This window comes from Symphalangus syndactylus, chromosome 21 (assembly GCF_028878055.3).
Source record: "Symphalangus syndactylus isolate Jambi chromosome 21, NHGRI_mSymSyn1-v2.1_pri, whole genome shotgun sequence".
Classification (NCBI taxonomy): Eukaryota; Metazoa; Chordata; class Mammalia; order Primates; family Hylobatidae; genus Symphalangus; species Symphalangus syndactylus.
The window spans coordinates 47,231,401-47,258,989 of record NC_072443.2 but is presented as its reverse complement, the minus strand read 5'-3'; the positions used below and the strand labels follow the sequence as shown (position 1 = coordinate 47,258,989).

Here is a 27,589-nt window from a genome sequence, read left to right as displayed (position 1 = left end):
GTCTGGGCACAGTGGGACCAGGCACAGTGGCTCATGCCTATAATCCCAGCACTTTGGGGGACTGAGATGGGAGGATCGCTTGAGTCTAGGAGTTTGAGACCAACCTGGGCAACATAGTGAGACCCTGTCTCTACAAAAAATTTTTTAAAAAGGTTAATCAGGTGTGATAGAATGCACCTATAGTCCTAGCTACCTGGGAGGCTGAGGTGGAAGGATCTCTTGAGCCTGGGAGGTCAAGGCTGCAGTGAGCTGTGATCGTGCCACTGTACTCCAGTCTGGGCGGCAAAGTGAGAGACTCTGTCTCAAAAAAATAAAAAGGAAAGGAAGAAAGTGCTTTAGAGCTTCTCTTTGGCATATCCAAACTGCCAGCATCACTACACTTGCACTTTGAGGACATTATTAAGTAAAACAAGGGTTCCTTAAGCACTGCAGTACTGTGACAATTGATCTGATAACTGAGCCGGCTATGGAGCGGGGGTAGGTATCATGTACAGCGTGGATCTGCTGGACAAAGGGATATTCATGTCCTGGGCAGAATGAAGCAGGACAGGGAGGTTTCATCACTGTACTCAGAATGGTGCACGGTTTAAAAGTTAGAAATTACTTATTTTTGGAATTCTCTAGTGAATATTTTCAGACCATGGTTAACTGTGGGTTACTGAAACCGCAGAAAGCAAAACTGAGGTTAGAGGGGGACTATTTTACACACATATGGTCTGTGTCAAATAAATTTAGGAAATATTGGATTAAACAGAATTCTTAGACATTAAAGCTTTTAATATGTAATGGGTATAAGAATTTGCCAAGAGGGGGATATGGCATGAAGACTTTTTCAAACACTTTTGACTCCAGCACCATTTTCCGAAGGAACCTATTTGGGGGAGGGTATTAGTGTTTGTTAGGACATGCTTTAGATACACTTCTTCAGGGGCTGGGAGGAGCCTTGAAGTTTCTCAAGATCTAGCCCCTTGCCTCTGGGCCAGGCCTACCCGAAGGCATCGAGGTGGGGGCATTTGTTTGGTGGCTCTCCTCCCTCAGGGAGGAGATTGCTTAGACTGCGTCAGCCTGCTGCCTGCTTTCAAGTCTCATTCTCCATCTGGGTCAGAAATCCTTTATAAAATAAATTGAGGGGGCTGGCAGGGACTAGGGGAATGCCTCCTTTATTTTACATCAGTTTCTTTTAGGAATTTTCTGCTGTTGTTAGACATCGGAAGACGTTAGGTCTGCACAATGACCCTTGGTGGGCTTGGGGTCCCTTGAATGTCTTTCTGGAACTTTTCCTTAGCAAGGCACTGAGTGCGTGGCTGCCCATGGGGAAGTAGTGTTGGACCATTCCAGATCAGCCTTCCCCAAATGTTTCTTTCCCATCCCCACTCTCCAAAAGGAGGAAGCTCATAAAGTATATTGATGATAACCTATAGCTTATATTGAGTCTTTACTGCAAACCTGGCACTGGGCTAATCCCTTCCATGCATGACCTCATCTAATCTTCATGTCATCCTTATGAGGAAGACATTTTTTATCCCCATTTTTTAAATTCTACACCACTGCAGAAACTGGGATAAGAGAAGGTAAGTAACTTCCCCAAGGTCACACAGCAAGCTTGTGACAGATGGTTCAGCACCCTGCCCATATCCCCTGGGGATGTACTTTTCACTCATACCAGCCAGACTTCCAGCTTCTAGCACCTGAGGGCTTTCTGTGGCCTTAAACATTGGGGCCTGCTTATAGGGTAGGTCAGAAGTGCCAGGGAGTTACCCCCTGAGAGCAGCATTCAACCAGTGGCTGTTGGGCACTGGTAGACGAATGCCCCAGCTCGTTTGACCTCGGAGTTGGGGGAATCTTATTCTGAGGCTGGTGTTCTGCATGGTCTCCTAGAACTCTCTGGAAGGATTAATCTCTAATGGCTCACAGTGGTTACAGGCTTAATAACACACTCTTGTTTTTGGGGGCTTTCTTTCCTTCCTTTCTCATTTCTCCACTCCCCTATTCCCCTCCTAATGTTTCCCGGGGTCACCTCCCAGAAAAGTCACTTGTACTCAAATCCTTGTCTCAGGGGCTTTTTCTAGGGGAATCCAAACAGAAAGTGGAGAAGCCTGCATTCTAACCCGGGTCTGACTTGAACACCAGGGAGGAGGGGAGGCTGCTTACTAAGGACGAAAATGCATGAAGTGCAGACCTCCATGGCAGGGTTGGATCCCTGGCCCTGCCTTGGGCCTCTCTCTTCCGTTTGATAGCATGTGCTTATCAACGGCTGATTGGTTGCTGGACTTGAGGAATGCTATGAAATTTAAAAGTTTTTACTTTATATTTATTTATTTATTTTGAGACGGAGTCTCGCTCTGTCGCCCAGGCTGGAGTGCAGTGGCGCGATCTCAGCTCACTGCAAGCTCTGCCTCCCGGGTTCATGCCATTCTCCTGCCTCAGCCTCTCCGAGTAGCTGGGACTACAGGCGCCTGCCACCACGCCCGGCTAATTTTTTGTATTTTTAGTAGAGACGGGGTTTCACCGTGGTCTTGATCTCCTGACCTCGTGATCCGCCCGCCTCGGCCTTCCAAAGTGCTGGGATTACAAGCGTGAGCCACCGTGCCCGGCCAACTACTTTATTTATTTTTAAATTTATTATTAGTATTATTTTTTGAGATGGAGTCTCGCTTTGTCACCCAGGCTGGAGTGCAGTGGCATGATCTTGGCTCACTGCAACCTCTTCCTCATGGGTTCAAGAGATTCTCCTGCTTCAGCCTCCCAAGTAGCTGGGACTACAGGCATGCCCCACCATGGCTAGCTAATTTTTGTATTTTTAGTAGAGAAGGGATTTTGCCATGTTGGCCAAGCTGGTCTCGAACTCCTGACCTCAGGTCATCTGCCCACCTTGGCCTCCCAAAGTGCTGGGATTACAGGTGTGAGCCTACCATTCCCGGCCAAAAGACAGTTTTTTTAAAAGACAAATTACATTTTTGAATTTTTGCTTTGAGACAAGGTCTTACTCTGTTGCGCAGGCTAGAGTATAGTGGTGTGATCTTGGCTTACTGCAACCTCTGCTTCTGGGGCTTAAGCAATCCTCCCACCTCAGCCTCCCGAGTAGCTGGCACTACAGGCGCACAACACCATGCCCAGCTATTTTTGGTAATTTTTTTAATAAAAATGGGGTCTTGGCCAGGCGCGGTGGCTCACGCCTATAATGCCAACACTTTGGGAGGCTGAGGTGGGTGGATCACAAGGTCAGGAGATTGAGACCATCTTGGCTAACACAGTGAAACCCCGTCTTTACTAAAAATACAAAAAAATTAGCTGGGTGTGGTGGCACACACCTGTAGTCCCAGCTACTTGGGAGGCTGAGGCAGGAGAATCGCTTGAACCCAGGAGGCAGAGGTTGCAGTGAGCTGAGATAGCACCACTGCACTCCAGCCCAGGTGACAGAGCAAGACTCCATCTCAGAAAATAATAATAATAATAATAATAATAATAATAAAAGGGCTCTTGCCCGGTTGCCCAGGCTGGTCTTGAACTCCTGAGCTCAAGTAATCCACCTACCTTGGCTTCCCAAAGTGCTGAGATTATAGGTGTGAGCCACCACGCCCAGCTGAATTTTTACTTCTTAAAAATGTGTGGCTTTCTGTGCCCTTTTTCATTTATACTCTGACCTGTCTTCAGGTTCCTAAGCTGCTGTTATAAGGTGGCAGCAGAACTTGTGGCCTTAAGAAAAAGGTTTTCTTAGTATGAGAAACAAGGACCCTTGATTTGGGGCATCTCATGCAGGTTCTGAAAGAAGTTATGTGCTGACTAAAGGGCCTGCCAGCTTCCTGGAGAGGCTGTGACATCTCTTGGTCAGTGGAGGACTCTGTCATTGGTTAAATCTTCTACTGGAGTCTGCAGGGACCTCGTCTGTGGAGGCAGTCTCTCTTCAGCATTTCTCTAGTTTTGGCACTACTATTCAGATGAAGCCAGCCCACACCACCGTGCTCAAGCATCTAAAACTCAGTTGAGTTCAAGTCAGTGCTGCCTTACGTATTTATTTATTTTTTGAGACAGGGTCTTGCCCTGTTGCCCAGGCTGGAGTGCAGTGGTGCAATCATGGCTCATTGCAGCCTTGACCTCCTTGAGCTCGGATGATTCTTCCATCTCAGCCTCCCAAGTAGCTGGGACTACAGGCATGCGCCACCAGGCCCAGCTAATTTTTGTGTTTTTTGTGGAGATGGAGTCTCACTATGTTGCCAGGCTGGCCTTGAACTCCTGGCCTCAATCAGTCTGCCTGCCCTGGCTTCCCAAAGTGCTGGAATTATAGGTGTGAACCACTGCGCCCAGCCTCAGTGCTCACTTATTAAGCTCTTACTATGTGTGGCATATACCCAAAGGAGTGAAACATAGCCCTTGCCAGAGAGGGGATTGTCACATATTAGTGGGAGACCTAGGCCCAGGTCCTTTTGAGGGTCCCTGTGTCATCTTGCATGGTCTGTTATGGTTAGGGTTAGGGTGGTTGTATGGGTAATGGAGTGAGGAACGGGAAAGTAGGGCTATAGACCAGAGATTTCTTATCCTGGGTGCACCTTTGAATCCCCTGGGGAGTTTTGAAACTATGCCTTAACAAAGCCCACCCCAGATTATTTATATTTAACTCTTGGGATGAGGCTTGGGCACTCCTAGGGTTGAGACCTGGACTAAACAGTGGCTCAAATACCAGCCAAAAGGCTCAAATACATTTATATTAGCATTTTTTAGGTGACAAAGGACTTGTTTATGTGTGATCTCATTTGCTTCTCATGGCAACTCTGACGAGGTGATGTGTTAACACAAGATAACCATTGGCTTTGGGGCCTGGAGGCCCAGGAGACAACCCTGACTATGTAATCCTGGCAGAGTTGCCCTAACCCCTTTTTAGTCCTTTTTCTCTCCTATATACACTGGGGGTGATAGATTCCTGATTGACTGGATCTGTTCCTGGGTGCCGCAAACAATTTAATGCAGGTGAGGGCACTCTGTAAGCTGTGAGGTGGGTTACAGACCTGTGATGCTGATGTGGTTTTGGAGAAGAGGAAATAACAGGCTCAGAGAGGTGAACTGACCCCATTCAGGTTACATTGCTAGTTAGTTAACTTTGGAGCTGCTGTACAAATTCAGATCTCTGACTCCAAACCCAGTGCTCTTTTCACAGTTAGGGCAGTGCTAGGTCCTCCCTGTGGTGCTTTCAGAAGCTGTGTGGAGGGCCCAGCTGCTCTCAGGCAGTTGTCTCAGTTTGGTTTCGGAATGCATGGCTTTTTATTTGTGACGGCCCTCCTTTCCCCATGGTGTCTGGCTCAGACGGGCATTAAATGGGTTGTCATTTCCTGAGCCGGCATTGGTGCTGTGCTGAAGTGTTTGTTTAGGGGGCAGCTGGGATCAACTGTTTACCTATGAAGAGCTTCTGAGTGGTTTTATGGATGACTGAGTAGGGACTGAGACCCAGAAGAGGTATCAGAAGTGATGTTACAACTGCTCAGCTCTGGGGTGAGGCTGCCATTCTGGTGGCATAAGTGGGACAGGGAGGGAAGGGAGGAGGCTGCTGGGGACCCATCAGGATCACCTTTTGGTACAGCCCTGGAAGTCTGACCCAGGGTCTCTCTGTTGAGTAGCATTCAGTAGATACGAAGCTTAGTGCTTACTAGAGCGTTTCTAGGGTGTCTCTAAAGCCCAGTTCCCCAGCACCATCAACACCCTGAGAAATACTCCAGCATCCTTTAGCTGTGCTTCAGATTCACTTCTGTTCCTGTCGCTCTTCTCAAGAAAACTAAAGGAAAATGAAACTCGTTTGCTAAGTAGATCTTTGAGATTATATTTTCACATTTTCTTTTGGGGATGGGAAGGCTGTTTATTCACTTAATGTGCCCTAGTCCCCAGTCTTCCTCTGGCCAAGTCCCTTTCCTGTAAGCATTTCACCACGCTGAGTGGAAGGAATCCATCTGCCCCTTTGACTGGCTCCCTGTAGGTGATGCCAGCTGGGAAGTGTCTTGGCTCTGGCACCTCAGCTGAGCAGGCTGCAGAGGGACAGGGGCCTGAGCTGAGCCCTGGGTGAGCAGTGTGGGCTTGCACCCCTCTGGGGCCGTGCCTGCGTTTGTGGCATCTGACACCGTGAATCTAAATTAGAAACATCCCCTTCTTTTTCTCTGTAGCACTCATGCTGGTTTGTAATTTTTCTCGGTAAGTTTGTTTATGTGTCTTTCCACTGGACTGTTGGCTGTCTGAGGGCAGGGAGCTTGTCTCTTTCAATCCCCAAATATTTGCTGAGTGTTATTGATTTTGAGATCCCTACTTTCCCAACGCTGTGGGAAGAAGGCAGATAGTGCCCATTCTCAGATTCCACAGGAGTTCTGACTTTGGCAAGAAGGGGTCCCTCTGGGTGCTTCTTCCCTGGTCTGGCATCTCCTCTACCAGAGCCCCACCTCTCTTCCTTGTGCCTGGGCCCTGCCTTAGAAAACACTGGTTTTCAGCTGGGTACAGTGGCTCACACCTATAATCCCAGCACTTTGGGAGGCAGAGGCAGGAAGATTGCTTGAGGCCAGGAGTTAGAGACCAGCCTGGGCTACATAGCAAGTCCCTGTTTCTACATAAAATGAAAAAATTAGCCAGGCAAGGTGGCGTGTACCTGTGGTCCCAGTTAGGAGGCTGAGGCAAGAGGATCACTGGAGCCCAGGAGGTCGAGGCTGTAGTGAGCTGTGATCGCGCCACTGCACTCCAGCCTGGGCACGGAGCAAGACCCTGTCTAAATAAAAAAATAAGTAAAAAAAAAAAATAGAAAACACTGGTTTTCATCGCCTCTCCCTTTCTGGGATCCGCCACTGCTCTGTCAGGCCGTGTCAGGAGGGGCTGTGTTGCACCATTTTTCTCTCCCTCCACCCGGTTCCTTCTGCAGTCTTTCTTCTGGTGTCTTTTCCTGCCTGCTGCCTCCTCCCCACTTCTCTCTTTGCAGCTGTGAAGATGCGGGAGGACCTCAAAGACTTGACAAGAGGCAAGTTCCTGGGCATATTGAAGGACAATAAATATGAGTGTGGATCAGTACACAAATTCCAAAGAGGATTGTTCATTCTTTTCAAAGCAGTCCCAGGAAATAGCAGTTCCTGCAGTGCCTTTTCTACTTCCTTGTAGTTTATTGCCATGTATTACGGTGCATGTGTCAGCCTCAATTTTTCACCTTGAATGCCCAGGGCTGAAACTTAGGCTTTCTGGCTGGGTTAACCTCAAGGAGTCTGTCAGAGCTTAAGGTGTGGGAAGTAAAGGCACGTCAAGGAGCTTTCACCTAATCCTGGTGCCCAGGCACATTGGCAGTGGCTGGGCATCAGTGTTTTGTAACGCTGTGGGTGATTCTGATGTGCGCCAGGATTGAGAACTACTGCCCTGAGCCTCCCTCATCAGCGGAGGGGTCATGTGATGACACCGAGTCTGATTTATGGCTGTATTGAAAGGCAAGTTGTTTATATCTAAAGGGTTTATTGTGGTGATTCAGTAAGGAGTGATGGCCACTAAAAATGATTGCAGGCGTGTAAGAGGGGAAGAAAACTTGGTTGGTGGTTGATATAAAAACCTTGTCAGGCAAGGCTGTGGCTTGGTATGTTTATGTTGCTCTTATCACCAGCAATTAACCCCAAATGTGGCTGGATAAATGGCTTAGTGCAGTGCTATAATAACTGCAAGAATATTTTAGGAAATGACTGTTACACATGGCTGATAGACTGACCATCTTAGCAGAGCAGCAAACCTCACTCAACATTCCTGAAGGCTTGTTAGCTACAAACAAATGCCTATTGATCCGTCAAATATTAACTCCATTAGCTCTTTCCTCCTCTCTCTTGTTTTTTTTTTTTTTTTTCTTTTTCTTTTGAGAGAGCCTTGCTCTGTCGTCCAGGCTGGAGTACAGGGCTATTCACAGGCACGATCATTGTGCATTACAGTGTTGAACTCCTGGGCCCAAGTGATCCTCCTGCCTCAGCCTCCTGAGTAGGGGGGATATGATATTTCACTGTTGAGTAGGGAGAAATTGTGTAAACACCTGTGGCCTTAATACCCTCAGCAGTGTTCATTAGTCTTTGTGAGTCTCTCTTTGACTCCACTGTAAACTAGAAGTGTCTGTAGTAGATGCTCAATACATAGCTGCTGGCTGGATGAATGAATTTGCTCCAGTTTACTCAACAGGTAGATAGCAGTGTTAGTCCGGCACTAGTACTTTTTCTTCACCTCTGTAGCTCATGAGAAGCACGGAATTATGTAGCTGGCAACTCCCCATATGTGTTTGTTGTTAGCATGGGTGTCCAAGACTAGGAAAGTTAAGAAAGGTGATGTGCAGGGTGAGGAAAGGATGAGGCTTGTATTCTCAGAGGATTTCCTTCCTGTCCACTGTGTAGACAGTTATTTTCTAGCACCTTTAGATCAGGGCAAGAAGGGCAAGGACCCTTCTGCTGCAGGTCCGGGCTCTGGGAGGACAGAGAAGCAGATGAAGTTGGGGTCTGTCTGAGGACTGAAAAGGTTGGCAGGCACCAGCTGTGGGGCTGGAGCCTGGGGCCTGGGAAGCATCCCTAGTCAGGACAGGGAGATGTCCTCAGGTTAAATCCTCCACGAATGACCACATGTGGATTGTGATGTGGTCTTTCTTTGGAAAGGGGTTATCTGGGGAGAGTTAATTTTGGATTTTGCTTTACACTTATTTTTAAAGTGGAATATTTCTCCAGCATTGGTGACAATGGCCTAGAAAAGCCCGTTAGTCACCATCTGACATCTTCCCCATGCAGGGTGTTGCTGCCTTTGCTTCTTTCCCACCTGACGCCTGTGGGGCTGATTTCGGTCCTCCTTCTCCGAGGCCTCGGGGTGATTTCACTGGCAGACAGTGCTGTGGGGAACTCCTGCTGGGCCTGAAGTTGTGTCAGCCTCTGCTTCCATCCTGGGGTGTCCGGGAGCCAGGCGAGCTTGTGGGGTGGTGGGGAGCCACATCGGTGGATGCGATGGTGTCTAGGCGAGGCCTGTCCCTGTGAGTCCAGATCTGTAAGGCTGAGTCTGGCCTATATTCCCCACAGTCTTTTTGCTCTTTGTTTTCCCTCTGTGTCTTCTGGAAGTCACCCTCAGTCTGGGACTTAAGGAACAGGTCTAGTTTATCTTAAGGGAACTGAAAGATATGGAATGCTCATCCTGTGTTCCCTGGGTCTCCTCTAGGTTCCTTTGTGGAGCACGAAGAGGGTCTCCATGTGTTTGCCGTGGGCAGATGTCGGAGGCTGTGCTGAGGGCGTGGGGGAATGGAGGAGATGCTGACCTGCATACTTTGTCGAGAGGTGGGAGAAGGGCTGAGGCCAGCATTCACTCCCTTCCCAGGCTGAGCTGCCCCCGCTGATACTCCTGCTGGGTCTCCACACCCCACCCCCAGTGCAGCCGTTGGGGCAGGTGAGCTGGGGAGGAACAGCTGGGGTTGGATATGGGTATGGGGTGGGGCAGCCTCTTCCCCAGCAGAGTGCGGTTGCTCAGAGTCTTGGGTTTTTCAGAAGCTGAGAAGTCTGGGCTGGCCACACAGGTGGGATATGCCACCCTGATGGTGCATATGCAGCCCATACTCTCCACCTGCTGTCCCCCTACCACACCTGCCCCCTGCCCTCTTGAGGATGGGCCATCAGGTGGTTTTAGAGGAAGATGCCTCACTCTGTCACTGTCATTCTGTTGCTCTGTCACTTGTGAATGTGGCAGCCTCTGTGTTTCTGTGAACTCCAGGCCCCCTGAGTGAAGAAGCCTTCAGGATGCTGTGTGATTGGCAGGTGGGGGTGGGTGGGGCGTGCTCCTGAGATGAGGGAACTTACTTTGCCTTCTGCTCTGAGGAGAGGCAGACTTTGTGGTCTCAGATGAGGGGGCTGAGCACAGGCACTCACTGGAGCAGGGTTGGGGGGATCCTCCTTTTATCTGGGGTCCCCTCTGGATTTGGAAGTATCCTAATAGCCAGCCAGGTGTGGGATGGACCATGGCATCTAGCGGTCTTTGGGAACAGCAGCTCTTTCTTTTCCATGCAGCAGCCTGCACACTTTCCTAATGAGCCCCTAGGGCTCTGGGCACGGAGAGGAAACAGGAGGCTTTGTCCCTGCCTTTGCAGAATGTTCAGTCTGATGGAAATCTACTTTTGGGAGATGCCCAGCCTAAAAATAATAGGCAATACAAATACTGCCAATCCCTACCATTTATGACACGCAGAGTGTCAGGCATGGTGCTAAACACTTAGTAGCTCATTTGACCCTCATAATCTCCCATTAGGTAGGTATTGTCTTTTTATTTTTCTTCAGATGAGAACCTTTTATAGCTAAGGAAATTGAGGTTCAGAGAAGCTAAGTGACTTGCTTAAGGTTGCACAGTTAAAAAGTGGTATGATAGGGCTCCAGTGCTCGCACTCTGAACCACTACTCCAATAGCTCACAAACGTGGGTGTGCAAGAATTCCCCAGGAACTCTGTTTAAAAATTTGATTCCTGGGCCCCTCGTCAAGAGAGTCTGATTCAGTGAGTCTGGAGTAGAGCCCAGGAATCTGTATCCCAAATAGGCACCACCCCAAATTAGAGGCATGTGCCCTGGGGATGCAGTTCTACCATCCAATGCTCTTCCCAGGGGGAGAAGAGATTGAAGTTATCAGGTTCTCCTTTCCCTGAAGTGATGGGGAGTCCCAGGCCCTCTGAGAGGCAGAAGTTTCTATGTTCACTGCACCAGGAGGTGGGCTCAGGAAAGGTACAATATGATGGTTAGATTGAGAGTGGAGGGGAACTTGCTGCTGAGCCTATGCCTGGTGATTCTCAGAACACAGGGCTAGAGGAGGCTTTGGAGGAAGCAAGGGAGCGAGGAGATGGAGACACTCTAATCCAGAGAGCAGGAGCTAGGAGGTAGCCTGGTAGCAGAACGTATGTCAACAGCCAGAGAGAGGAGGCAGACAAAGGGATTTTCAGGTGACTGCAGGGACACCGATTGTTACACTACAGTGCATGACTGCAGGCACAAAAGTCCTGGCAAGAAGACATCCACCCCTGCCTCAGTTTCCTTGTCTGTACAGCAAGATCAGATGGTCCCTGAAGGTCCTGCCTGTGTGTGCCATAAAGGGTGCCCTTGGGTCAAATAAGAAGGGACTGTACTCCAGGGACCGGGAGTGCTATGGGGACAAAAGTACTACAAACCTGGAGAAGCAGAGAGTCACAAGGCCGGGTGGCGCATAGTTCTCAATTATTTCTTTCTAGACTCGACCTCAGACATGGGTCCCTGTCCATTGATCCTCCTAGTCACTGTCCCTCCATTTGCTTGAACCTAGCATGCCTCCAAACAAAATTCCTCATCATCCCTAACTTGACTTTATTTTCGTTATTATCAGTTCTCTCTTTGCCTAGGTTCCGGTGTTAAGTGATTGTTGAACTGAATTATGTAACAAATGGTTAGGCACTGGGAAACCAAGATGAACAAGCCACAGACCCTGTCCTCAACAGCAAACCTGTAAATATTGCCACCTGTGTCAAGCTGTGTTCTAAGTATTTCTGTTAACTCAGTTAATCTCCACAGTAGTCCTATGAAGTAAGCACTGATATTGTCACCCACATCTTGCAGATGAGGACATTGAGTATGGCAGGTTAAGTAACTTGCCCAAGCTCACACAAGGAACTGGGCAGCCTGGCTCTGGGGTCTGGTCTCTTATACATCACCACCTCCCAAGTCCAGTGGAGGGTCCTAGGAGACTTCCCAAAAAAGATGTTCTCTGGGCTAGCTTAGAGGATGAATAGGGGTTTCCATGTGCAGAGACAAGGGAAAGGGCAACGCTCACACACGGAACAGCAGGAGCGAAGGCATGGAGGCAAGAAACTAAACCAGGGGCCAGGGAGAGTGGTCAAGGAATATGGCGGCAAAGGCGAGGCTGGCTGGTAAGTGGGACTGGATTGGGAAGTGTATAGACTTCCGCACCAATACGTTTGGGTTTCTTGGAGGGAAAGGAGATTTCTAGAAAGCTGTGTGTAGGCGAGTAAATAGATATGGTCCCACCTGTGATTAGAAAGGTGGCTCTAGTGTTAGGGTATGGAGGTGGTCTACAGAGGGAGAGCCTAGAGGCCAGTGATGGGTATGGTGGCCGCTGCCCTTGTCCAGGGAGGCTGGAGGAGGCCCACTGAGGGAGCTGGAGGGCTAGGGCCACAGGGAGCCCCTGGGCATATGGCTATTAGTGTCTTCCTACCTTGGTTACCAGTGGCGCTAAAGCTTATCCCTAATGTCCCCCAATCAGGAGATCCTCCCCAGCCTCTGGGGAACCAGATATCACCTCTTCCCCAGGGGACTTGGATGGATGCCAAAGGCCTTCCTCCTTTTCTTGGGCTTTAAATATCCCATAACAGCCTCCTTCCTTCAGATTCCCAGGGCTCTGCCTTCATCCAGGTGTTAAGCACCTGAAGAGTCAACCTCCTAGCTTCTCCTCCCTCTGGCACCTGGGAGCCGCCACTCTCACCAGCCCCCACTGGGTGCCTCTGAGGACCTCATTCCTTGGACCCTGGTGTCTAGGGCACCCCAAGCCCCAGCAGAGCTCCTGGTACTCCTACAGGCTCCTCGCGCCGACCTCCACATAGCTTCCTTTCTCAGGGGCTGCCTGACAAAGTATATACTTAACTTTTCTGTTTATTCCTTGCCCTCTTTCCATCCATAACCTCTTTAGTATGTCAGCTCTGGCCGGGCGCAGTGGCTCACGCCCGTAATCCCAACACTTTGGGAGGCCGAGATGGGCAGATCACCTGAGGTCTCCTAGGAGTTTGAGACCAGCCTGTGCCAACATGGTGAAACCCTGTCTCTGCTAAAAATAAAAAAATTAGCCTGGCTTGGTGGCGCACGCCTGTAGTCCCAGCTACTCGGGAGGTTGAGGCAGGGGAATTACTGGAACCCAGGAGGGGGAGGTTGCAATGAGCCAAGATCACGCCACTGCACTTCAGCCTGGGTGACAGGGCGAGACTGTGTCTCAAAAAAAAAAAAAAGAAAGAAAAGAAAAAGGAAAAAAAAAGAATGTCAGCTCCTATAGGTAGGAACTTCATCCTGTTCACTGCTGTCCACCCCCATGCTGCAGGGTGTTTCTCCTTGGCAAGTGCCCTGCCCTTTCTGGGCTTTAGTGCTCTCCCCATGAAATGGGATATCATGATGCCTGCTCCCCAGCGGGTTGTGCAGAGCATTACATGTGATGATATAGGCAGAGCACTTAGCACAGGGACTGTACAAAGCCCTCAGTAAATGACACAGGGTCTGTCCCAGATGTGGATGGTTTGTACTTTTAAATTCCCACACATTCCAGGAGAGCTTGTGTTTCTCTGGACTGCCTGTATGTTTGGATGGCAGTAAACAGGCGAGAAGAAAACTGCACTACCTCCAAAAAGAAGTGGAAGAAGAGCTAGGTCCTGGGTCATGGGTTTTACCCTCCCCTGGCCCTGTCCTTATTCTGGCTGCTGGCCACCAAGTGACCAGCACAGACCTTCCAGGAGCCAGGCTGCCCCCAGAACTTGACTGGGACCAGCTTGTAAGCTGGGGCCAGGGCTCCCTGGGGTGAGTGGTGTGAACTGGGGGAGTGGGCTGGGCCAGGTCCTCCTGAATCTGGGGGTGGCTGCAGCTGAGGGAGGCTGTGGCGAGGTCAGCCCTGTGACCAGCATCCCTTCTGGGGACTGCTCTAGAGGATCTGGTAAATAAGCTGTGGATAGTTTTGAAAGGGCTGGGGCCACTGGGACAGAGAGGAAAGTCATACAGCTGCTTCTTCCAGATGTACTTCCTTCTGTAACTTCATCAAGACATGCACACATGCAGTGGAACACAATGAAACCACCCACAGATCACCAGAGGCCTCAGTGCTGAGAGAGCTCTGAGCCTGTGAGGCCTGTTGCAGAGAAGGCGGCGCATGGCGAAGACCGGAGACATCAAATGCGACACCCGAGGGATCTGGCGAGGGCTGGAGATAACTGAGATAATGAGCCCAATCCCCTTTCCCCAAGTGAGTGTCTAGGTGAGGCAGGACCCATGCCTGGGGTGTGAGGTTGTAATGATGTCCAGAACATTCCTCTGGCAGGTTGGACCTGTGGACACAGGGCTGGCCAACTGGGTGGATGGTTGGAGAACTGCTGGCAAGCAGTCTGCCAGCTTCCTGCCCATCCATAACCTTGTGTGCACCAGGATGGGCCCCTCTCTGCAGTGCTCAGTTACCCTAACATTGAGAGGGGCCCCTCATGCCTGGGCTGTACTCAGGATGCCTGGGGAGGGGCTGTGCCAGTGCGCCAGAAGTCACAACAGACCCTGACTCTGGCTGAAAGAGTCAGTCTCGAAATGAACCTTTTTTTCTTTTTGGCTAAATTAACATTTGGCATTTCAGGGTGCTGGCCCCACGCCCGGCCTCTCTGGCCTTCTGCCTGTCAGCTCCTTTGAGGCTATTTTTGCCATTCACTTATTTATTAACTATTATTGCTCCCCAGGACAGATGGGCATACAGGCATGCTGACATGCGCGCGCACACACACACACACACACACGCACACACACACCCTTCAAACCTGGAGCCCATTAGAAAAGCCAGCGTGTACTCGCCAGGCTGAACATGGGGTGGAGAAGGAGAAGCCATCAGGAGGACGGTCATTCTGGGTAAGGCTGGAGGAAGGGCTGTAGGGGTGGTAGGAGGCAGCCATCTCCTCAGAAATGCCCCCAGCCACAGAGGCCTCGCTGTGCTTGTTCTAGCCCTCAGAGGTGTTCAGCCCTGGGAAGGGCCCATGTGTGAGAGGACTGTGCGTTCTGCCTGAACCATCTTCCCAGGGAAATTGGCATGGGGAATTGGGACCTCTGAGCACCCCCTGCTAGGATATAGGAGAGCACTCGCCTTCCCCTTGGGAAGGCCCCAAGGTCTGCTTCTCTGCCTGACCCCACCAAACCCCCATCTTCTAGAGGAGGAAAACTTGGCTCCTGCCTTTAGAGAGCTCCCAGCCTAATGAGGATAGCCCAGGACTCTGCTCATGAAAGGAGCAGGCTTGGGTCTGTCTCAGCATCTGAGAGCAAAGGGTATCGGAAGGCACAGGCCTGAGCGGAGGGGCAATGTGTGCCCAGCCCCGCCCACCATTCCATCTCAGGGCAAATGCCCACCCCTTGGCCCCCACAGTCCCATGTGCGTGTGCACGGCGCAGACACTTGAGTACCGTGGGATAATCCTCATGCTGGCTTCCAGTCTCCTTGTCTCAGGCCCAGCCATCTGCTCTAGGACGGTGGCCTCACCATATTTCTCCCACACCTGGCACCGGGATGCTCAAAGGCCAGCATGGAACCACAGGGAGGACAGAATGAAAAGCGAGACCTTCTGCCATAGGCTGCCCAAGGCCTCTCACTGGGCGTTGGCCTGTGTGTGGAAGAGATGGGAATGGTGCTCCCTGCCACTCTAAGGACATCAGGGGCTGAGCAGGTGCTGTGTCAGGGCTGAATCCTGGGGTGGCCACCTATGCTCTCCCACTGAGCTGGCCACCCTCCCCTGCCCTTCTTGCCTCATACCCGAGAACCCTTCTTGGCCTCAGGAAGACACTGTGCTCCTGGGACTGGATTCTTACTGCAGAGGGACTGCCAGCTGCCAGGCTCTGTCCTCTGGGGCCCTTCTGCCTTGGGGCTTGGTGACAGGCCTTCTTAGAACAGTGTCAGGGAGCTCTTGAGGGCAGGGGCTTGTCTGTCCTCAGCAGATTGGGAACTCTGAGGACAGAAACGGGTACTGCACCTTAGTCTGAGAGACCCCTGAGGATGGCATTGCACCCCCTCTTCCCTCCCGTCAGGACCCAGTTTCTGCCTGTGGGATGCAGAAGGTGCCCAGTCCTCGGCGCCTGAAGATCTGGGAAGGAGGCTGTGGGATGTGGAGGCCTCAAGGCTGTAGCTGGGGATGCGGGAAAGAAAGAAACTTCCCACTTCCCACGGCGCAGAATCACATCCCATTAGTGGCTTCCCTCCGCTTCCCCTTCTCCGCAGGGGTGGGGCGGGGATGGGTTTTATAGCCAGGGGTCAGGATTCCACAAGCCTGATAGCCAGTGGAGCTTGTGCCCAGCTTGGGCTCGTGCCCAGCGTGGGCATGAGTAAGGAAGAGGCGGATGTGAGTGTGGGATGGGCCGGCAATTGGGGAGGGCTGGGCTGGTGCTTCTTGGTGGGCTCAAGACTGAGGCCAGACTTCCTGTGTCCTCTTGGGCTGCTGCCTTGTCTGACCCACTCCTGAGCCCGGGGCCAGGGTGGCTCCAGTAACTGTTCTGTCCTCTCACTGCAAGGTGCAGGGAAGTCTCTCCTGTCTGTGAAGTCAGCCCTGATGCGCCTCCCCAGGAGGGAAACAGGGAAGTTTCTGCACCATGTGTCCAGATTCTGCTGTACAAAAATTCCTGGGCTCCTATTGGGTGGTGTCTCTGTGTCTGTATCTCCCCTACTTGAGAAAGGACCATCTCATTAATTGGCATGCTCACCCCCTCCCCTGGAATGGCCACAGGCCTTGGATTCTTTTGGAGCCTTATGTCCTCTAAAGGCTTGATGAGAAGAGAGACCAAGCCTGCTGCTGATGGGCCCAGCCTGGAAGCCATTATCCTCTGGTCTGGGAGGAGGCGAGTCCTTACACCTGGGCATTCTGGTTGGGGTTGAGGAGGGGGATTCGTAGCGCCCCCTGCCACCAGACATGAGCTGAGCTCACTGCCTCTGCCCTGCAGTTGTGACTCAGTGGCTGTGTGGTTTAATGGTAGGTGCCGGGGCATTCCAGTCAGGCAGGTCAGCATTTGAAACCCAGCTCCGCCACCTACCTGTATACAAGAGCCTTGGAGAAGTGATGGCAACTGTCTGACCCTCAGTGTCCCCATCTAGCACTTGGAGCTATTGCTATCCACTCCACAGGACTATTGTGAGAATTTGTTTACTAATCTGTATAAAACAGCCTAACCTACCTACCTGCCCATGGGACTTCCGTGGCAGCCCGAGAGGAGGTACGTCTACTAAATGACTAGCTCCTCTGGCCACTGTGCCTGCCCTCAGTTTTTCACGATCTTGTTCATTTTAGCTTCTGGCCGCTTTAACTGCTCATCCAAATCTAGACTCAGCTTTGGTGCCACTTTGCCGAGAGAAAAGGGGAGAAAGCCTGGCAGCATTAGGAGCTGAGCAGAACCCTTCAAGGGCCCCTCTGCCCAGGAGGAAGCTGACAGTCCCAGTGCCTGCACAGTTTTTTGCTTCCCAGTAAAGACTGCATTATTATGAGCTAATGTCTATGCTGTCCCTGGAGTGGCCAGGGGAGAAACACCGGGTAATGTGATTATTACAACAGTGACAATAACAACAACAGCACACCAACAAGCACACACATTTACGGAGAAGGCCGTGAGTTGAGGGACTGGCTCCAGGCCAGTGCTGTGGTTAGCACACCAGGGATGGCTGTGGCGCTTGAAGACAGTGAGTTTCAGGCTTTTCATGCTCAACTCTCTCTCCCACAGTCCTCCCCCGTTGAATCAAAAGCCAACAGGACATATCAGTAAATCCTTTCCACTATAGCATAGCAGTGGGTTTGATACAATGTGGTCTTGTGCCCGCCTGGGAGGCCAGTGGGGGAGCTCTCAAAAAGGAAGGCAGTGGGCTCCATCTGTCCTGTGCCCCCATGCCCTTTACTCTTTACTTGCCCACTCAGAACTCCTCCCACCCAGTCATTGCCTACCACCCACCCTTGGGTGACAATGTGAGCCAGGGTACAGGAAGCAATTGCCCTGTGAGAACTCCCCATGGCTCAATCTGATGGTCATAGTGGACCACACCCAGGTACTAGATTTAGGACTAGGTGTCATGATGAGATAATGTCTGTGCTGCTCAGAACCGGCACAAGTGCTAACATAGTGTGATGTGATTATTGTAGTGTAGTGGCTAAAGACCACCTGAGTTTGAATCCTGGGTTTGTCATTCATGTACTGTACAACCTTGAGGCAGTTACCTAACCTGTCTGGGTCTCTGCTTTCTCAGTAGGAAGTGGAGATAATAAACGTAACCTACTTCTCAGTGCTGGTAAACATGCTTATAATAGTGTGTAGCACCTGGTAAGCCCTACGAAGAGTTACTGTTTTATAATCATTCTTTCAACAGAACAATAAGCACCTGGAGTGATTCCCACCCTTGGGGTCTGTTATATGTTAAACTGTCTCCCGAAAAGGATATTGAAATCCCAACCCACAGTACCTATGACCTTATTTGAAAATAGGGTCTTTGCAAATGACAATGTTAAGATGTCATCAGGGTGGGCCCTAATCCAGTGTGACTGGTGTCCTTATAAAAAGGGGAAATTTGGACACAGAGACAGACATGCGCAGAGGCAAGATGACCTGAAGACTGGGAGAGAACACCACCTACAAGCCAAAGAACACTTGAGGCTACCACAAGCCGGGAGAGAGGCAGGGAACAGATTCTTCCTTCTGGGGAAACAGCCCTCAGAAGGAACCAACTCTGCCAACGTTTTGATTTTGGACTTCTGGCCTCCAGAACTGTGAGACAATAGAGTTCTGTTGTTTATGCCACTGACTTGTGGAATTTTGCTGCAGTAGCCCTAGCAAACTAGTGCAGGATCTGAAGGGGTTATGGTGTGGCCACTGCCCCTCACCGCTGCCCTGAGCTGCTTGCTACCCCCAGGGACAAACAGTGTCAGAACGGAGCAGGCCGGGGTGGTGAGGCTTCGGCTGGCCTCAAGCCTCTGGCATCTGTCTCAGATGGTCCAGGCTCTTGGCCGTGTAGGAGAATGGAGATGGGGCCATCTGTAGGGCCTGGGGCACAGATCACTCACCCCTCACCTCCCACCCTACCTTCCTGCCTCTCACCTCTTTCTTAGCCCACTTCCTACCTGCTCCAGGCAGGAGGGAAAGGAGAAAGGAGGTAACAAATCTCTGGAGAGGACAACCCAAAGCAGGGTTTTGGCCTGAGCATCTCTACCCGTCTTCTCGCCATCTCCTGGAGGCTTAACTGTGATCTCTAAGCAGGAAATGATCCGCCTGTCTAAGGTGTATCTGTGTGTCTGTGCATGCATGTGAGTGTGGATAGAGAATGTCCTTCATGAAGCCGCTGTGGCCTCATGACCATGACTCATAAACTTACAATCAAGCTGTGCTGGACAGAGGAGACCTGTCCCCAGGGTGGGTGATGCCGGCTCCTGATGTAGCAGCCAGTGCCAAGGCCCTCCGCAGCACACCTTGGCAGCCTGCCCCGCCTGCTCCCTCTAAAGAACGGTTTGTTCATTTTCATTTGAGGAAACAGATATGTCTTGAGCATCTCTGTATGCATAGCCTAGGGATACAGTGATGAGGATGGTGCAGGCTTCACCCACAGGGAGCTCATCATTTGTGCTGGGTGGAGGGGTGGGGGGCGTCTACAACTGCGCAAATAACTCAATACAAGGTAGAATAAAATGAGCACGGGGCAAGTGCAAGGTGAGTCGGAGTGGGAAGAGCAACTCAGAGGAGGAGGGGAGCTGAGCAGCAGCTGGGGAGGGCTGGATGGGGGAGAGACCAGGGAAGGCTTCATGAAGGAGGTCACTTTTGAGAGGGGCCGTGCAGCAAGAGCCTCGCTGGCAGGGGGAGCAGCGGAAGCAAAGGATTGGAAGCTGGAATGTGCCACGTATGTCCAGGTACACAGAGTCTTCCCCAGTTACCCAAGCACAGGGTCCTTCCTGGAGCAGGCAGGAGTTGAGGCTGGAATGTGACACATCATGGTTGCCCTCACATGCTGGGGTGAGGAGTATCTACAGAATCGAAGCGTAAAAGGGGATCCACTGAGGTCTGCAGGCAGGAGTGCACGGTGCAGGCTGTAATTTAGAAGGGTCGGTTGGACAGGGAGCATTTACAGGATTGAGGAGGCTGATGCAAGTCTGGCAACGTGGGTATGGGACCTGAGGTGGGAGTAGGAAGGAAATGGTGAAGGGAGAGACATTTCTGTTGGAAAAGTGACAGGATTTGGCAAGCGAGGAAGAGGAGGCGTGGAAGATGAGCCAGAGTGATGGAATAGTGCTGCCATTCAAAGAGAAGTGGGTGGGCGGACGGCACTTCCCTGGCCTGTGGGGGCGCGTGGAGGGGAGGGCCTTGAGTGCCACCTGACTGTGTGCTCCTCAGATGCATGGAGGGCCTGGAATCATGATGAGGGGAGGGGATGCAGTGCTCTCTCGGGTACCGGCTGCACTAGCAGCGTTCCCTAGAGAAACAGAACCCTTAGGATTTATATAGACATATAGAAAGATTTACTATGGGGGATTGGCTCATGCCGTTACGGAGACTGAGAAGACCCACGAGCTGTTGTCTGTAAGCTGGAGGACCAGAAAAGCCAGTGACGTGGTTTCAGTCCAAGCCTGAAGGCCTGAAACCCAGGAGAGACAGTGGTGTAAGTCCCAGCCTAAGTCAGAGGCCTGAGAACCAGGAGCCCGCTGTCCAAGGGCAGGGGAAGATGGATGTCTCAGCTCAGGAAGAGAGTGAATTCTCCCCTCCTCTACCTTTTTGCTCTATTTAAGCCTTCAGTGGATTTGATAATGCCCACCTGAATTTGGTGAGGGCAATTGCTGTGGTTTGAGTTTGTTTCCACCGAAACTCACGTTGAAATTTGATCCCCAATGTGGTGGTGTTGGAAGGTGGGGCCTAGTGGAAGGTGTGTGGGTCGTGGGGTCAGATCCCTCAGGAATGACTTGGTGCTGTTCTTCTGGTAGTGAATGAGTTCTCTCTCTGCTGAGGCTGGATTTGTTCCTGGGAGAGTGAGTTGTTGTAAAGCCAGGGCGCCCATAGGTTTTGTTCCTTCACACGTATCTGCTTCCCCTTTGATCTTTGCCATGTTGTGACACAGCATGAAAAGCCTTCCGCAGAAGCGGAGCAGATGCTGGCGCCATGCTTCTTGAACTTTTCAGCCTGCAAAAGCATGAGCTAAATATACCTCTTTTCTTTCTAAATTTCCCAGTCTCAGGTATTCTGTTATAGCAACACAAAATGTACTAAGGCAGCGATTTTCTTTACTCAGTCGGCTGATTCCAATGCTAATCTCTTCTGGATGTACCCTTGCAGATACACCCAGATATAATGTTTTACAGCTATCTGGGCATCCCTTAGCCTAGTCAAGTTCACATGTAAAATTAGCCCTCATGCCAGGGATGGTGGGAACATGGACCAGGTGGTAAGGTGGGATCTTTTGGTGAACCTGTGCCACTGGCCTTTCCAGAAACCAGTGATCAGTGTGGGTCTCAGCTCCTGGGGTCTGAGTGCTCTGTAACTTAGACCTGCTGATGGGGCACAGTGGCTGGGTTCACCAGGGAAATGAGCCCACTCTGATTACTGTGAATGGCTGTTTCCTTGCCTGCAGAATTGTTGGTAGTTATGGCTAGTCCAGAGCCTCGCTCTGTTGGAAGGCCGCCCACATTGCATTTTCCTCCAGCACATTGCAGGCATCCCAGGCCATCTTACCTTATGAGCCTTCATTTATATCATTTTCTGAGTTCTATTTCATAAAATTCTAGAATGTCAGGGCTGGAAAGAAGTATAACCATCATCTCCAGCCCTCTCATTTTCAGAGGAAAAAACGGAGGCCCAGAGAGGTGAGGTGACCACTCAGGGTCACATGGCTGTTCTGTGGCTGATTTAGACCCATCTGAATGGATTGGATTTAGACCTGCCATCTTCTGACTTGAGATACTGTCCCATGGCTCATGTCTTTTCCATGTTACTTCCTTTATTTGTAGATTTCTGGCCACTTCAATGCCAGGAGTGACACATCCATCTCTAGCATTCAGCAAAGTGGACATTTAGTAAGGACTTGTCCCTGAATGAGAGAAGGACAATGACTGGCCTGTGCAAATATCTGTTCAGTTACAGAGTTCTGAGGGCAAGGGCTTAAGGTAATGTTCTGTCTGGGGACCTGTCTGTCCAGGGCTTGTGAAGGGAGAAGGGCTCACTGGCCAGCAGGCAGTTGTCTCCCTCACTGCCCCATTAGGGAGCCCAGGAAAAGGAATGAGGAGAGAGGGTGGGAGCCTCTCACTAACTTCGTGAAGATGCAGAGCCACCTGTGGCCTTTTCATGCCTCCTGCCCTGGATCACATGGTGGGGGTGGGGTAAGGGGGGAACCTGGTACCTTGGGTGATGCCAAGAAATCAGGGGCTCTTGAGCTAGACAGATCTGCTGTGGGGACAGATGGAACTGCAATGCACCTTTGGCTCTCAGCTCTCTCGGGGGAAGGAGCTATTCGTCTGCTCAGGCTGCTGTAACATTTACCAGAGACTGGGGGCATAAACAACAGAAATGTATTTTCTCACAGTTCTGGAGGCTGGAAGTCAGGATCAAGGTGCCAGAGGATTGGGGTTGGATGAGGATTCTCCCTTTGGGTTGCAGATGGCTGCCTTTCGCTGGGTCTTTTCTCTGTGTTCTCACAAAGCGAGAGATATCTCTGGAGCCTACTCTTTTTCCTATGAGATGAGGGTCCCAATCTTATGACGTCATTTAAGCCTGATTACCTCCCTCAAGGCTTCATCGCCAAATATACTCACACTCATACATACACACACACACACAAATACACTCCCACCCTCTCTCCTCATTCCTCTTCCTGGGGTCCCTAATGGGGCAGTGAGGGAGATAACTGCCCGCTGGCCAGTGAGCCCTCCTCCCCTCACAAGCCCTGGACAGGGCTTCAACAGAGGAATTTTGGGGGCCATAATTCAGTTCGTGGCAGAGAGAGTTTTGTGAATAATAAGGGCCACTGATTGGTATTTTCCTCTATCAGGCTGCCTTGTCCCCAGCATGAACGCCCTGTCGGGTAGGAGTTTGCTCAAAATCTTGAGGTCTCTACCAGTTTCTATGAGAGACTTGTTCTGGGTCCCTCAGTGCCTTAGAGCCTCCTCCCTCCTTTCTAATCAAATCAGGGACAGGGAGGCCCTTTGGGAGGTTGTCTATGCTGTTCCACTGTTAAGCAGCCTGGTGTCTTCCCCAAGACAAGGGGACAAAATGTTCTGGCTATAAATGTCCTAGGGAAGGAGATTATTGCCTTTAGCCTCTTTTTGGGGAAGCGTCTGGAAGTAAGGAATGAAGTCTCAGAAAGAGGGCTGTTGCAGCAGAGGTGACCTGTCCATTCAGACAGGTCCTGGAGGAGAGTGGGCCCCACGGAGGGTCAGTGTCATGGCCGCCTCAGGCCTCCCACACCACCTGTCGCTTCCTGCTGATTCTCCTTCTCCTTTGCCCTGCCCCCTTCTTGGACACCTCACCTGGGGCCTGTGCTGTAACCCCTGACCCTTGGTGGGGCCTTTATCTTGGATTTTTTGGTATGGAACATTCAAAGTAGAGAAAATAATGAACTACCATATACCTACCATTCAACCAACAGTTGTCACAATTTTGCCACATTGATTTCACTTATTCTTTTTTTTTTCTTCTTCTTGCTGAAATATATTAAAGCAAATTCCAGCCTTCATGTCCATTTACCCCTATACACCTAGCATGTATTTCTGAAAACAGTCTGTACTTGAATTTGATCTTTGCCTCTCTGTGATCCTGGGTCCACTAAAGACGCTCAGTTTCCTCACTGTGAATGACCTCCAAGGGCATGGTGTTTGGGTTAAATGAAGGAGAACTTAAAAAGAAAAACAATGTAGTAAGAAGGTGCACCAGATTAGACCTGGAGGCCCAGGCTTTGTAATTAAACTGCATTCTGTCTGGTTGGAGCTCCTCCCCAAGGCCACAGAGGCGCTGTGGGACTTGCCACCCCCTCTTTCTGGTTGCAGGAAAAGTAATCATTTTCTAAACGGTCCCGCAGACGCTGAAGAGAGGCTCATTAGTTCTCCCAGGGGCCGCCATCACCCCTGGGAGGACAAGCTCAGAAAGAATCTGGGTCATTTTCTTTTGTGCCATGAAGCCCTCCCCAGGGCTCTGGTGAGAAGTGATCTGACCGGCCGAGACCACAGGCACACTGACACCTGGCGGGCCCACTCCGGCTCTGGCGTGGAGGTGGTACTAGTGTACCATGGAGCTGGGAGAGAGGCTGGATAACCCTCCGTCCAGGCATGGCAGAGGGTTCCACCCTGTCCCCAGGCCCCCAGCTGAGCCAAAGGAAGTTTTATGATTCCATCCCATTCCTCTCTAACAAATGCATTTCTCTCCCTCCCTTGGCAACCTAAGCCATGTTTACAGAAAATATGAGTCTAGAATAAACAGTTCCTATCAGACCCGAGGGCCAGTGGGGGCTGTGGGAGAATCCATGGATCCTTTCCCTGGTGATGAGGGGTGGCTGCGGGCCCTGCTGTAGCTCACCCCAAGGATCTTCTCTCTAGGGACCCAAGGGGCAGTGGTGGAAGCTTTGGAGTGAGCCATATGTTCAAATCCTGCTTCTGGCTATGACTACCTGTGCAACCTTGGGCAGGTTACTTAGCCCCTCAGGGCCCCAGTTTCCTCATCTGTAGATCCTTGGGAGGGTTGCTTTAAAGTTGAGCCATCAGGGCTGGGCAGGGTGGCTTGTGCCTGTAATCCCAAGCACTTTGGGAGGCTGAGGCGGGCAGATCACTTGAGGTCAAGAGTTCGAGACCAGCATGGGCAATGTGGTAAACCCCCATCTCTACTAAAAATACAAAAATTAGCTGGGCATAGTGGTGTGTGCCTGTAATCCCAGCTACTTGGGAGGCTGAGGCAGGAGAATTGCTTGAACTCAGCAGGCAGAGGTTACAGTGAACCAAGATCATGCCACTGCACTCCAGCCTGGGTGACACAGCCAGACTTTGTCTCAAAAAAAAAAAAAAAAAAAAAAAAAAAAAGATAAGCCATCAGGTCAAGCCCTAGCTTAGAAGTGGTCCTCAGAAATGCTACTTTCTCTCCCCTGAGTTGGAGCTCCTCATCCCGTTGTGTTTAGTCCTGGACGCAGGAAATCACTGGCTGAAGGAACATCTGTATGGTTTCCGAGGAGCATTTGCCATGTGTTAGCTTGTTGGAGTGTCAGGGAAGTGGAAACTATTATCATCCGCATTTTACAGTTTAGAAAAAAAGGCTTAGAGAGGATAAAGGGTCCCACAGAGCTGCACAGTAGGTGTGCAAGTGGGGCATGGATGTGGGACGAGCTAGTAGGTGAGATGAGTGTAGAGGGGCTGGCAGGAGGGCCATGCTGGGATTGTCCACTTGGGAGCAGAGAAGGCTAGGGTGGACTGAGGAGTGGTGGCAGGTCTTTGAAGTTTTGGTGTCCCCCAAAGTCATTCTTCATTGACTCATCGCAGGCAGATGCTGGGCAGTTTATATACCTTTAGCCCATGACATACTGTCCAGCCCACCTTCTCAGTCTCTCTCCCTCCTCCCTTCTGCATTTTATCTGAATCAGGGCTGGCAGAGAACTTCACAGTCATCTCCCCAAACTCTTTCTGCATCGTCCCATCCAAGAGTGAGGCTGAATACACAGGATCACACAGTTTGCAGCTGGGCTAGGGTGCAGTTCCTGGGCCTCACTCTGTCCGTTCTTCAGCCCCCCCAACCCTTTGTCTCCTCAGCTTTCTGCTGCCATTTGCTCCTTCAGGGACAGACACTGGGTTTCATGTCTCTTGCACCCAACATGGTCAGGCTTGTAGAACAAAGCAAAGGCAGGTGAACTGCTTTCCCTGCCCTCACTGAGGAAGAGCAAGAGGGCCTCAAGCTGTAGCCTGAGGGATTTAGGTTAGACTGACAGCAGGCCAGGCAGAGTGACTTGGATGGGCCTGCAGTCTTGTTTCCAAAGGCTGTTAATCGGTTGCTCCCTCTGGTGAGAGCCTCACTGCTCTGGGATTTGTTTGCTGGGATCCTATGCAGCTCTGGATACAGAATCCCCCCCTGACCTGGCCTCTCAACACAGGCTTCAGGTTTCTGAGGGGAGGCCCTCTGCAAGCCAGGTTTTCTGTGACTCTACTGTGGAAATTCTGTCTGGGAGGGGGCATCTCCCTCCCTGCTCAGGCTGGGATCAGAGGCCTCCCAGAAATCAACCACCCTTCCTTGGGCCCAGCCCACCCAGGGACCTGAGCTCATGGCTCAGCCATCTCTCTGGTCAGGGACGGGAAGTGCTCCTGCCTGCTTCAGATTAGGGTTTGGGGAAATGTTCCGTGTTCTGTGTTTTAGGCACGCTCAGCTCCTGCCTTCCGAAAGGTCACTGCTTAAGAAAACAGCCTGGTCCTTGGCTTGGCCCATCTGCTGGGAGATGGGCTGTGATTCCTCTCCCACGAACTGGCAGAGTTTCCAAGATGAAAATGGGAAAACAGAACAGGGGAGTGAGGCTGGTCCTGTCCCGGAGGAGCCAGCGTCATGAAGCCTGTGTCTGCTGAGGACGGTGAGGGCGTCTCCAGGGGGCTCCGTGACTTCTTAGAGATGTGGATTTAACCAGGAGACAGTGCAGGCTGGCCTGTGCTGCCTGCTCTATCAGGCTGTGCTGGGCGTCTGTGCCGGGAGAGGGACGCCGTCACCAGCTGTTCTGACAGGCACGTTCCTGGATGGGGCTCTTTAGGGCAGTCAGTGAACGAAGCACATAACCACGACTGCCTTTTTTTTTTTTTTTTTTTTGTCGTTATTTGTTTGTTTTTGTTTTTAGCTTGAGGAAGGATCCAGATGTTTCTAGTTCTGCAGATGTCTTTTTGTGGTAAAGCTGAAGAACAGAGATAGGAAATGAGGGATGGGGGAGTTGGATCTCAGAGATTTCCACATCACCAGATGACCCTCAGTGGGGGCTCAGGTTCCTTCTGCACCAGACCCCCATTAAGCCCAATTCCCAGCTCCCCAGCACATCTTCCTCCAAGGTTTTTGCTCTTAGCCTCTCCGAGCTCTCTCTGCCACCACAACACAGCGGCTGTCAGTGCTGTAACTGCTGTCTTCACACGCTTGAAATCTCACTCCCAAACCATCCCCGTGGCCCTAGCCCCTTTGGGAACCACAGTGTATGTGGTTTCCGGGCTTTTGGAGGACACAGTGGTTGTGTTGTCTGGCGTCTGTTCAGAGTTGGGGGAGAGCCCACGGGGATGTCCTATTGGGTCCTTTCTCTGTTACTGTCTGTTCTTACTTCTCCCACCACACCCTGTCTCCTGTTGCGGCGAATACCTTCTCTAAGGGCAGCCTGGTGGCAGGAATCTGCAGTAGGACACAGGGACCCCAGGCCATGGCTAGAGAGGCCTATGAGGCAAAGGGTCCTCTTTCCTGCCGCAGCGTGCCTCTTGTGGTCAGGAAGCCTCGAGGTCTAGCTTCATTCCCTCCTGCTGTCTCTTCCCATCCTCCCGTATGTGGAGGAAGGTTTTATGAGTGGGGGCTTGTTGGCACCTTCTAGAAAGGAGAGGGCAGGCATCCTAAGCTCCTGGATGCTGGCAGAGCCTAGGGTAGGATAGTTCTGATGCCTGTCTGGGGAGAGGGCATGTTCCAAAAGTGGAGTTCTGTGTGGGTGGGCTTGGTACCCGGGCCCACAGGCTGCGGGGATGGACACTGGGCTGTGCAGGGGCGGGGGATGGGTGACAGGGCCACAGTGAGTCCACCTGGGACTCTGTTGTTCTGTCAACGGTGGACAGCCCCACGTGGGCCTGCTCACCTGTATTGACATGTCAGCTCAGGTGTCCCATTAGGTTAAGCTATGAGCCCAGAGGCTTTGGTCCC

General features: G+C 51.2%; 1 protein-coding gene across 3 annotated transcripts in view; it reads left to right on the top strand.

The window, feature by feature from the left end:
• The window catches only part of ADCY5 (adenylate cyclase 5), a 170,122-nt gene that overhangs the window by 11,510 nt on the left and 131,023 nt on the right, over positions 1 to 27,589 (top strand). Inside the window, exon 1 of one of the 3 annotated variants that reach the window (XM_055260681.2) lies at positions 22,974 to 23,125. The exons of the other annotated variants lie outside the window; for them this stretch is intronic. Within the exon in view, the coding sequence (XP_055116656.1) occupies positions 23,042 to 23,125 (84 nt within the window). The 5' untranslated portion in view covers positions 22,974 to 23,041. Of the gene's footprint in view, positions 1 to 22,973; positions 23,126 to 27,589 lie in introns of those variants that run through there. 3 annotated transcript variants of the gene reach the window in all.